We start from the raw sequence: 11778 nt of genomic DNA, 5'->3' as shown, positions 1-11778 counted from the left end.
ACGATCACGATGATATGTCCACGACATTTGCCACAGAAATGGGATCGGTGAAGCTGAACCTTTCATATTATCCGTTCCTTCTGGAGAAACAAGTTCAGATCGATAATCGGGATATCAAAACAAAAATTGCAGCTGTATTGGTGCAGCAAAGATGGTTGATGGTGTATGACGGGATTCCAATCATAATTTCATCGGCCACTTTGGAATCTGTTTTTGAATCTGAGTCCAACGCTCAAGATATCAAGTCTTCTTAGGAAGTTACACCGATTAATGTCATTGCTCCGTTATTTTCTGTCACCAGTCACATAACGTAATTACTTTTGACTTCTGTGTCGTTTTATTAAGATAGGTAAAACTCATGCCTGTGAAGAGTGCCCGTCAATTTAAATCTATGAGGGGGATGGAGAATTTCTCCACAGCTGCCTCACCTTTGCTTAAATTTAATAAAATCTCATTGCTAGGAATGTCCATTAAGCCTTTTTGGTCCTAAACATGTGGCAATCTGACACTTGTTGCGAAAATCACGCCATTGTGAAATGTAGCTCTCTAAATTCGCCTTATGCATTGAACAGACTGAAGCACCCTATAAATTTCAAATGCCACTAAATCCCTTTCAATGAATATTACGATGTCCATGATAAATCTTATCATTATTTCACTAATAATGATAACTAATTTTAAGTTCTGTTCGAATTCAGAATTTCATATGTCTACTTGGATTGCATGAGTCGACTGCAAATTTAGCTAACTGTTAATAATGTCAGTTCAATCTTTGACTGAGGGTATCCTTTCACTTAACTATATCATATCATTGAAAGATAATCTGCTGTCTGAAATATTTGACATTAGGAACATTAAGAAATATAAACAGAGTTCAAAAGGTTATCACGGATGTTTTATGTTTTCATAGAGGATATCGTACGACGTTGTTGTTCACTTATAAGATGATGAACAAAGCAGAGGATTTTAGTTTTCAAGCCTTGTGAGGCTCGAAGGAGAGGGATGCGTTCTGAACGCATTCATATGATGATCTGATTTTTGACATTTTTCTGTCTCTTCTTTTTAGTTAAATGAGTAATGTTTTTTTTTCAGACAGGCTGCTTTCAAAATGTAATTTTCTTCATTCGCTCGACTCATTCACATTTATGTAGATTTGTTTTACTTGCCACTTTGTTGGTAGTGTTAAGGCCAAAGTAAGTAAATTCTTTGTTTTGCGTCCACTCAAAATCCTAACAGGTACGCGGGTAAGCGGCTAAAAAACACACACAGAAAGTTTAACACAAAATCGGTTTGCCTTTATTGGACAATTTTTCTCAAACCACATGAATACTCCTGTCACAGTGTGACACACTGTATGATCACTGTATGCATTTTCATGACAAATGGATCAAAATAAACAGTCATTCTTCGATGTTTGCTTTTCTCTTATTAGTTTTAGATTTCTTTCTTGTGCATTCAAAGTGTCCACATGTCAATACCATTGCACAGCAACTTGACAGCCTCATCACATTACTTAAATCTGGACAGTTTGAGGAATCGGTATACCATAACAGTATACAGTAGCGGTCTTTTGTCCTCAAGTTCTTGTACGTTTCTTTCAAGTTTCTTGTAATGTCTATGCTCTGATGGAATGTCATAGTTTTGCTGAAAGGTGTCTGTTTTGAAAGAAAACACCAAACAGAAATGGTAACTTGTAGCCTCTGCATTCAATTTTAGAGAGATGGGGCATCAGAGAGAAGAAGAAATTGGTGATATACTTGACAAAAGTATTCCCTGTAGCTTCCTTGGGACCATCTGTAAAACCAGCACCTTTCCTTTCCATCAAATAAAAGAAAGCATTTCGCAATTGTCAGTCTCCTCACACAGACTCATCAGACCCAAATATATTCCTTGCACTTTCAAAGTACCACGCCCCAGATTGATTGAAAAGATGAAGTGTCATGGCATAAATGGAAATAAACTACAGTGGGTCAAAGCTTGATTGACAAATACAAAACAGCGAGTAGTGATAGATGGAGCATCATCTGAATGGAGAATACGTCACAAGTGGTGTCCCAAAGGGTTCAGTTCTTGGACCAGTACTCTTTCTAATCTATATCAATCATACTGGCGGTGAAATTAGTTCTGAACTAAAAAATTTACTTACAATACCAAGAAAAATCATCCCTTGCGAAATTGCAATGATCTTGAAATTCTACAAGCTGATTTGGACAAGCTACAAAAAATGAGTGAACACTGGCGGACGCATATTGGCTACAAGTTCAATAAATACTCAATGAACAACCCACTGCGACGAACAACTGAAGAAAATGACTTGGGCGATCTACTTCATTCTACCTTAAACCTTCAAGCAAATGTGATAAGTTTGCAAAAAAGCAAACAGAATGTTGATCTCATCAAATGATCATTGTCGATCAAATAAAAAAAATGTCATTCTTCGTCTTTACAAGCAACTTGTGAGACCACAGCTCAAACATACAGTACAAGCTTGGTCACCATGGCTACAAAAGGACATAAAAATGTTAGCACGGCAAATAATGCCTAAACACCAACACTACAATTATCAAAATAGACTTAAACAGCTTGGTTTAATAAAACTTGAACAGAGGAGAATTCACGGCAACATGATTCAACTCTAGAATTAGTTATCAAAGGCCATGACCACTGTAACCTTTCACTTGAGTTAGCAGCCGACTTGAGAACTTGAGCACACTGTCCCAAACTTCATAAACTAACCGTTGACTTACCAGCCGATGACATTAATGCAGAAAGTGTGACCTCCTTCAAGAGCAGCTACGACCGCCTACTACAAGTTTGAACTTTCACAGAGGGATTCTAATATACTTTCCCACACCCAAACTGAACAAAAAAGTACGTAAAGGCCTTTCGTTTACAGGACTGATCACTGGTTTATTGTTTGTTTCAAGTTAAAATGGACGAATTAACCAAATTTTTGGCAAACCTAAAAGACCAATTAACTAGGATAGGCCTCAACACTTTCCGATTCTTTGTCTGCCATACTCTCTGAGTCGTGGTACCCAAGTCCAATCGGCCGGCTGAAGCTCAGGCTCTCTCTGTTCAAGTCCCGATTGCTCGCAGGGACCATGCCTTCAAGTTGCCGTGCAAAGATTTCCTGTTTTTTAACTTCGATTAATTCCTGCTTACATCCATTTTTTATCGTGACGACAAAACCACAACAGGCAAAGCCACAACAGACAGCGAGACCATGAGGTCCCGGCGTGAGGCTGAGAGTATCGACAGGAGTAAATATGTACAGAGTACTGTTTTACGCCACCGCATGGTCCATTAGTGAAATCTGACTGCCGTAAAGGAGTATTTTGTCGCAAAGTTAAAAGCCACTACTTGTTCTTGCGACAAAATAGCGCCACCAACGGCGAAATTTTGAAAGAAAAGTTTGTGTTTTTTTCTCAAAAAATCTCCAAAAACCTAGTTGCGTGCGGACGCAAAACAAAGAATTTACTTACTTTGGCCTAATTATGTATGCAGTATTACAGTGCGCCCTCCCATGGTGAACATTTGGCATGCTGTATGATGACCTTATGTTTATATGGCAACACAACAGTATGGAGGTCAACGCAGAAATCCTAAACAAAAAGTTCACAAAGCGAGGGCGCATGTGATAATGTAATTATTCAGCAAGTGAATCAGTGCTTGAATTTCTCATCTGAATTACGCAAGTTTTGGATTGGTTCTCTTTTCTAGTGAGATAATGTTGGCTGTCAGCACCCTCTCCGGTGCTTTATTCCAAGTGTCTTTAAGTTTATTCTTTCATTTCTGTAATAGTGTTTCTATGGACAATTGATGTCCGATTTAAAGAGAAATAAATAAATAAATACATACATAATTAACACTGAACCGTCATGACTCTCGTGCACAGAGTGAGGAAACATAGGGCGAGAGAAGAGAACAAGGAAAAAAGGCTCGTACACAAAACAAGGTTTAATAACATTATTCTTTATTTTCTTTTAATTAGCCATTCTAGAGCCCCGTGGTGATACCACTCTTGTGAACGAGTAAAATTACGGGCCGCAGACAGGCGCCCTCTATTCATTGACTGTTAACAGAAGACTGACGGCTAGGGATCTTTTTGTGCAGTGGATGCTTACACACTTTCCGCCTAATAAGCTTATCATGTACCGTCAGAAGCGTAGAGTATGCCATTTTCTGCCTAAATGTGATCTATACTTTTAGCATTCATTTGCGCCATTCTTTGATTTTGAATATGTGGCACAGCTATCCTACATCATGTCAACTATCATCTCAAAGTCCGATGTTTTACAAGATTCAGGTGAATCACCACATTTTAGGCAAGCTGTAACAGTAGGGTAAGTTTTCTTAAAGTGTTGTGTTGCCACTGCATGGAGTGTGGAGCTTGACTCATGTCAACCCGTTGCATCGCTTGTCCCTTAAATATGCATAATGTAATAACACTTGAAACATGAAAGAATGAAATAAATGTTTACACATTGTATTTATGTTCCTCATCAAAGTAATGCGACGGTCCATTCATTTTCTGTCTATATACCGTGGAGTGCCGATTACATGAAGCAGTCTGAGTACACTTCCCGACGGTTTCCCGTTCATAACTTTTTGCCTCTTGTCAAAAAATGCTATTCATCCATGTGTGTGATCATATGATATTAGCATTTGTAAAGATTTTTATTGCTTTGAGCTGAATATCAAATCAGAAACTCAAGTCTGTATTACTTAGTGATTCTTTATCCTTTAAAAGAATTAACTACTTAGCATAAAAAGCATATGTTCAACCGTAGGAGCTGTTCGTATATATTATTCGTAATATTCTTGTACAACATTATTTATCCGTTTGTCCTTGTGATCACGACAACCCCACAATGGAACGGCATCCAGCAAGCACCGGATGTTAAAGCCTCAATAGCTGCGAATTTTATGTATTGTTTTCATGATTTTACTTTCAAACCCGAAGTTGGTTCGTGTAAATGTGCTAACTGGAGGACATGTACAGAAGTATCACTAATCGCTGATTTGGACCTTGCATATATACGCTTTAACAGGCTGAGTAATGAACGGACGCCGTACCCGTAAAATGGTGCCCCACGGAAAAGTACGTATACATGTCTTGCACATACACATGGTGATCATACCAGAAGCAAGCATAATGCCATTTAATTGAATGAACACACACGATGGCCAACATTTCGTTGTTGTAATCATTATTTTCTCTGTCACGTTATTAGTTTTTGAAAATGGCGGGAAATCTAAAATTTTAATGTGAAAACGTTTAAAGTTACATGCCGCTTTCGACACTTATGATAGTGTTATACACTTTTTCAGTCTTTGATGGGCTTATTCAAAGGAAACTCTTGGAAAACTGGGAGGATATTTTGAAATTGATTTATTACAATCTACAAACTCAATGTACAGATTCTGATAACAAAAGCTCATACTACAGTATGGAAAGAGATATGATAACATTTCTAGAATATATGATTCGCAATGATTGAAAACGAGAAATCAACCAGTAAATATTGATGATAATCATTCATGGCCCTAATACTGTATATGACGTCAGTAGACAGCGTTGATAGACCAGTCATAAAAGCACTATATAAATTTAGCAGTCAGCAACGCAACAGAAATACGACATCATGTTATTTCATTTCTGTTTAACCTTTCTTTAATCTTTCTATGCATAAAAAGTAACAATTCTGAACAGATGTTATTGTTTTTATACAAATGACAACTAATTCTGCAAGTAATCAGATTCCTAAATGTTAAGAACTAACGCAGGTGATGGGAATATTTCTTGATAGTGTTTTTAACAAATACATTTCAACACCAGACAGACATTTTCCGTCTTGAATGTGTTTTTTTTTTACAATTCAGAACGATATCACATAAAAATTGTCACAGAGAAAACTCGAGACAAGATACAGCTACAACTCTAATTTTCAAGAGTACGTAAGATTACAAAACAAATATTCAATAAGATCTGAAACGGAACGTTTAATTATTCCGAATATCTAGCAATTTCTCTACCCATCTTTGAAATGTCACACAGTGAATGTTAGATTGATCAAATTAATTAACTATTGAAAACACAAAAATAGCCTTTTTAAATATAAATAAAGTGTAAAACACACTATGGCTGGAATATACCTCTATGTCTGGCACAGGAAATCGTTAGGTTAAATCATAAGAATATTTTGCGATATGCACTGCCCTTACAATGATCGTTAATAAAATAAACGTCCTACAATTTTTGATTACATACATGAGGTTTCGCCAGCGTGTAACATGGTAATATGACAGAATACTCTGTAACCTACACTATTGCTTTGAAAATGTCGATCTCAAGGATAATATGAACTACCAGTTGTTTCTCTGAATCAAAACATGGCCGGTAGTTTTTGAATTTGAACCGTCTACTGTAAGAGGTAGTTCAATGACGCATGGAAATACAAGGTTCACGTCATAAATATGTTCTGTTTTCTAAAACATTTATTTCGTCATTAATCTTTTGCTGATTCTCTTAATCTGGCGTGTCAAATGAATGACAAATCCAACATTAGCTGCAACAACTGTGACAAACATCGTATGTCAATATTGTACATGGCAGCTTTTTCAAGCCGATTCTGCCAAAGATGGTGGAAAATGTAAAAATAGTGTACGTATTCACAGAAGACTTCATCCGCATTTGTTGCATTAACTCTTTGCACTTCTTCGCAATACGAGTTACGTAACTTATCATTGCGAACACTAGTGACTTTTTGTATTGTGTAATTTCTAACTTGCATTTACATAACTACGATCGCCATCAAACTGAAATCAAGAAAACGCGTCATGCAATCACTAACTACCAATCAACCGAATCATTTTGTGAAAATATACATCACTATTCAGCACAATCCTTGAAACACAACCCAGACCACATGATTTATTTGTTACAGTTGTATCAGATTTTAGACACAAAGCATATCTCGTTCAGGAACGTTACGAGGACTTGCCACTGTTCATAGGATAAGAGAGGCCGATGGCTTATCAGCCACACACACTGTTCACTTGGCCAAAAATTGAAAAGACGGAGTTTTCAACCAAACGGCGTCTACCAGATTCATACTGAACCCTTTCTACTCATGGTGTTCTCCGGCTATGATGTTACAGTTATAGACAACGTCAGAGTCGCTCCCTCCATGGTAGAGTACATGATAAGCTATGCGTGTCAGACTATGTGACCATTTACAAGTCTTGCCCTTTACAGCAATTGACATCCACCTGGAAAATTGTGCGAGTACATCGGTTTTTATTTTAAAGAATTTGTCATCATACGCAACGTTGTCAATATTGTATTTCCTCATGATATACCCGGTCATGTGAATCGTGAAGGTCAAGGACGTAAGTTCACACTCTCGGTTACCAATGAAGGTGCTGCAAGGCTCGATGAAGTTTTCCACGATCGTTGATATAATCTTTGTTTCGCCCTGGCGGTCAAGGGACAAATCAGTGGTAGTACTTAGTGGTATAAATTCGCAGGTAATATTATCGATTTTAGAGTTTGAACGGAGAGATTCTGACAGCTGCAAGCCAACATCTTCTGAGATACCGTCCGCGAGAGTGAAAGATAGCGACTTAAGATGTTCATTAGACTTGATAAAGCGCGCGAGTGGAATCAAATCTTTCTCACAAAGTGCAAGACACAAACTTGTCAGAGAATCGTGCACTTTCCCATTCACAGAGTCAACGAGTTTTTCACAACTCCAAAACGGTTCGCCGTGGTCTGATACGACGTAACACCCATACGATGCAAGGTTTGCACTCGGATTAGAAATCGCCTGAGCTACAAGAGAATGCGGTACGTTTTGCTCAACACCTAATACTATCTTAAGATGTTTTGTGAACTTAAGGTTGTGAATATAATGAGCTAGTGCTTCGTATTCTTCGGGGGTTGTGCCCGCACAATGTACAGCCAGCGTAACTTTCTCCAGCCTTTCGTTGTCGAGTAATTTGTATGGTAGCATGTTAATGGAGGATGTGGCGTCATGTAAAAGTATCGAAAAGTCCGAGATTGTTTTATTTTTATCAACTTCTTTAACAAGGGAACTCAAAAGATCTTGCGTTGGTGCAATATCCATTTCACCTTCGTCGTGTATCATACAAAATGCAAGTTTCTCGAGCTCTGGTGCTCTGCCAACACACTTAATGAATTGACGCATAATATGGGGGTCTACCTTGCTCTGTATTGTCAATGACTTAAGGTTAAGTCTATCAATAATTTCTCTTAACTTTTCCAATACATGAGGTTCAGGGTTTACGAACTGAAATTGAACGTTTGGCAATCGGTTATTTTCTCTCTTCTGTTTTTTAACTCGATATTCTAATAATCTGAATATTATTTCGTACTTTGGCATCGAAACAACATTGAATCTGTCGTCCGGAAATGTTAACGGCAAAAATAACGATCTTGTCAATTCGTCAAAAAAGTCACCGTGTCCGAGAAACTTCCGACTTTTAGAGACTGGCGATTTTATCCGTGCAGTGTTGAATTTGCCACGAGAAGAGCTTTCTCCAATATTACCCACTGTTGAAGGGTTGTTTCTTTTGATATCACATGGTCTATCATCTCCGTCTTGTTCGTTCTCAAGACGTATTTTTCTCGGAGTCATTTTGGAAACTAATGGTAAATACATTTCAATATTTTCACAGGTTTGCAGGTGTTCAGCCATTAATGCAAAGTAGAAGTGTGATAGCATAAAGTTTCTTGGTTCTTTGAAAACGCATAGTGTGGCATGATCATAAATTTCAAATATCTTTTCAGCTTTGTCTGTACCGCAAGATAATTCGAATAAAAATGTGAACATGTTAAGCCACATCGCTGCTCCACGTTCATTGCTCAACAATTCCTCAAAGCGACTCTGTATATCAGATCTGTCGACATTATCGAACAAATACTTAGCACAAAAGAATTCCTGCCATGTTTTATGACAAAACTGGTACTCCTTCACTGGTTCCGTTTTGAAACGCCCCCTATCTTGAACAAATAATCCTAGAGACAGTAGGGAGGGGGGTTTGATTCTCTCCTCCTTGAAAGAATTCTTCGACTCTTTCAGTGCTTCAAAGGCCAGCTGCGACAATTGAGCAACCGAATCTGCGACATTTTGTGGAATGTTCTCATAAGCTAACATTATGGAATTCTTCATGCAATAGCGCTTGAGGAAACATTGTAAAATTTCATTGTACAGTTTTGCTTTAGTCTTTGGGAACTCTTTTCCTTTTTGCCCGTCTTCAAAGAGAAGACAAATGAACGCAACATGCAGAGGTACGGAGAGAAATCCATCCGCAATACCTTCATATTGAGATAACTTGTTAATAAGATCGTCGGCTGTGTCAGTTTGACTTTCAAAATACCTTCGTATGTATTCTTTGACATGGTCGAAAGTAAAACCTTTGATTGTAAACCTAGCATCAAAGTGTTTCAAATCTACATCACATTCATGAGGTCTGGAGGTCACAAGGACCGTGCTTTGCGAAAGTAGTTTCCTCGAAATTATCTTGCAGACATCAGAAGAAGACCTAACTTGCGGATCAAATTCATCTAATCCGTCAAACACAAAAAGGATTGAATTGGCATTCAACTTCATAATGTCAGATAATGACTGTCTGGTGAAATCTGTGTCATGTTGAAGAAACTGATCTAAAATGTATTTTTCAAGAGCTTGATCTGTAACATACCTCATTTCTACTAGAATGAGAAGCTTGAATTGTTCAAGCTTGCCGTTGACCCAATCCATTGCTAACTTTCTACAAAAAATAGATTTCCCGATTGCAGGAGCACCTTCGACGCTTATTCGTTGAGAACTATGTCCTCTGGTGTTCTTGAAAATTGAACATATATCCTGCAACGGCTGTCTTGCATCAGATCCAGTTTTCCTACGTGTATTTATCACCACTAAATTTGTGTATACGTCACCAAGGTCAAGGACTAGTTCTTCGTTCCAAGGCAATGGTTGAAATTTGGCAGCCTCTTTCAGATAATATCTCTTTATATCTCGAACAAGATCTTTGACCTCTAGAAATAAAATATGGTCAACCCTTCCTTAATTCCTCTTACATTATAATTATTCAACATCGCACGTGTGGAATATTGTCTCAAATGGAAAACATTTAGTTCGGTTAACTTTGTTTTGGTATTTTTACTTGGGTTATCTTGTTTCTTTGTTAACTGTCAATTTTGCTTGTGTGTTGTTCGCCGTCATTCTTTTGGACCACAGTGGAAATAAGTCTTTGCACTTTCCTGTGCTATCCTTGCACAAATAGGTTTTCATCGTAAGTGTTTTATATTTGCTATTGTTCATCTGTGTTTGTTTTATTTTACATTTTTTGGTTTACTATTTTGTGCAAATAAATAAATAAATAAGAAAAAATGAATAAAAAATAAAAATTTTAAGCATGAAATTTCGTTGCCTATTCATTGTGAAAATCTTACCTTGTTGTGAAAAGTCGAAGCGCTTGTCTCCGTCTGAGGTATGCGGAATAGCTCTCTTTTTGATGTATTCTTTCACCTTGTTTACCAAATCAACTCTTCCTACACTTCTGAACACTTCCACGAGTTTAGAAGGATCCTTTTCTAATATTATTCCACATTTGACAAGTTCATTGAGTAAGTCACGAGGTTCTGTAATCTTTTCAATTTTCCATGCACCAATCTCTTCTTCGTACAGCTGTTTCAAGTTTCCGAAAGTGTCTGACGACATGAATGACCATTACAATAATTAGTAATGTCTTCTTATGCACAAGGAAAATATTATTGCAAGCTTTTCTTGGTACCCTTATTAGAATTGCAACTTGTGCACACTAATTAATCTAAAGTAATTAAGTAATTAGTTAATCAATGAACTTCTAAATTGGTATTTTTTCCAACCAGCATACAAAAAGTAAACATCAAATACCGAAATTACCTTCAGTGATGTTTTTAGCCAAATCCATCAAAAATATTTGAAACGTCGATAGGCTTGAACGATTAATACCTGAAAACAGAGAGAAAAATACTAACGTAAGAGAAAATCGCCAAAATGCCGAAACCTGTGAAAATGCACGCGAGTTTTATTAACCATAACAAACGTTGGTGTTGTTACTATACCTAGAAGGGTTTACACATTGTATAAACCAATTGTCTCTTTCTGAGTGACCATAAATTGAGTCTTAAAAAATCTACTTGACTGCAGAGAACAAGTACAATAAAAGAGAATACCACGAAAACTTGAAAAGTAGCACGCCGAACATTTTATGGACACTGGGAGTCTCAATTTGGAATCGACGGAGTGGGATAAACTGATCCAATGCTGTGTATAATGACACATATACGAAAGCGGTATAATATCATTACGGTTACACGAGCTCTAATAGGATAATAAACGGCTTTTTGCAAAATATTTAAGCAATAAAGCACACCCAGCGATGGTATACCACGAGATATTGACCAGTTCACGACAAATAGCGAGTGCATATATGAAGTGAACTGGTCAAAATCGAGTGGTATACTGTCGCCGCTGGGTGTGATTTATTGCTATTTATCATAACAATATATTGAAATTCTGACGTGGAACGTCAAAAACGGATTTTTGCTCAAGCTGAGAGCTCGCGCGAATGCCAGCCGTGGTATATCACGAATATACCACGGTTCTTTTCGCGTCTCGACCAATCAGATCGCTGTATTTGCGCTATCAATATGCCACTCGATTTTGACCAGTTCACTTCATATATGCACGAGCGATAGCGTGT

At 37.5% G+C, this 11778-nt stretch overlaps 1 protein-coding gene across 1 annotated transcript; it reads right to left on the bottom strand.

Annotated features, from left to right (window-relative positions):
* Nucleotides 1–5663: 5663 nt before the first annotated feature.
* On the bottom strand, nucleotides 5664–11019 carry LOC139132857 (uncharacterized). Its single transcript, XM_070699175.1, has 3 exons — nucleotides 10956–11019; nucleotides 10484–10741; nucleotides 5664–10066 (listed from the first exon to the last, which is right to left on the bottom strand). Exons 1-3 carry the CDS (start codon nucleotides 10981–10983, stop codon nucleotides 7131–7133), a joined length of 3222 nt encoding a protein of 1073 aa, XP_070555276.1. The 5' UTR covers nucleotides 10984–11019; the 3' UTR covers nucleotides 5664–7130.
* Between the last annotated feature and the right edge of the window lie 759 nt (nucleotides 11020–11778).

The sequence above is a fragment of the Ptychodera flava genome, chromosome 5 (assembly GCF_041260155.1).
Source record: "Ptychodera flava strain L36383 chromosome 5, AS_Pfla_20210202, whole genome shotgun sequence".
Taxonomy (NCBI): Eukaryota; Metazoa; Hemichordata; class Enteropneusta; family Ptychoderidae; genus Ptychodera; species Ptychodera flava.
Note: the sequence above shows the minus strand (reverse complement) of the source record. Positions and strands in the feature narration are given on the sequence as shown.

Coding starts and splice junctions, on each gene's coding strand:
- LOC139132857 (XM_070699175.1), bottom strand. CDS start 10,983: ATGGATTTGGCTAAAAACATCACTGAAG. Junction 10,742..10,955: donor GGCTAAAAACATCACTGAAG/GTAATTTCGGTA, acceptor TCATGTCGTCAG/ACACTTTCGGAAACTTGAAA. Junction 10,067..10,483: donor CTTCGACTTTTCACAACAAG/GTAAGATTTTCA, acceptor TTTTATTTCTAG/AGGTCAAAGATCTTGTTCGA.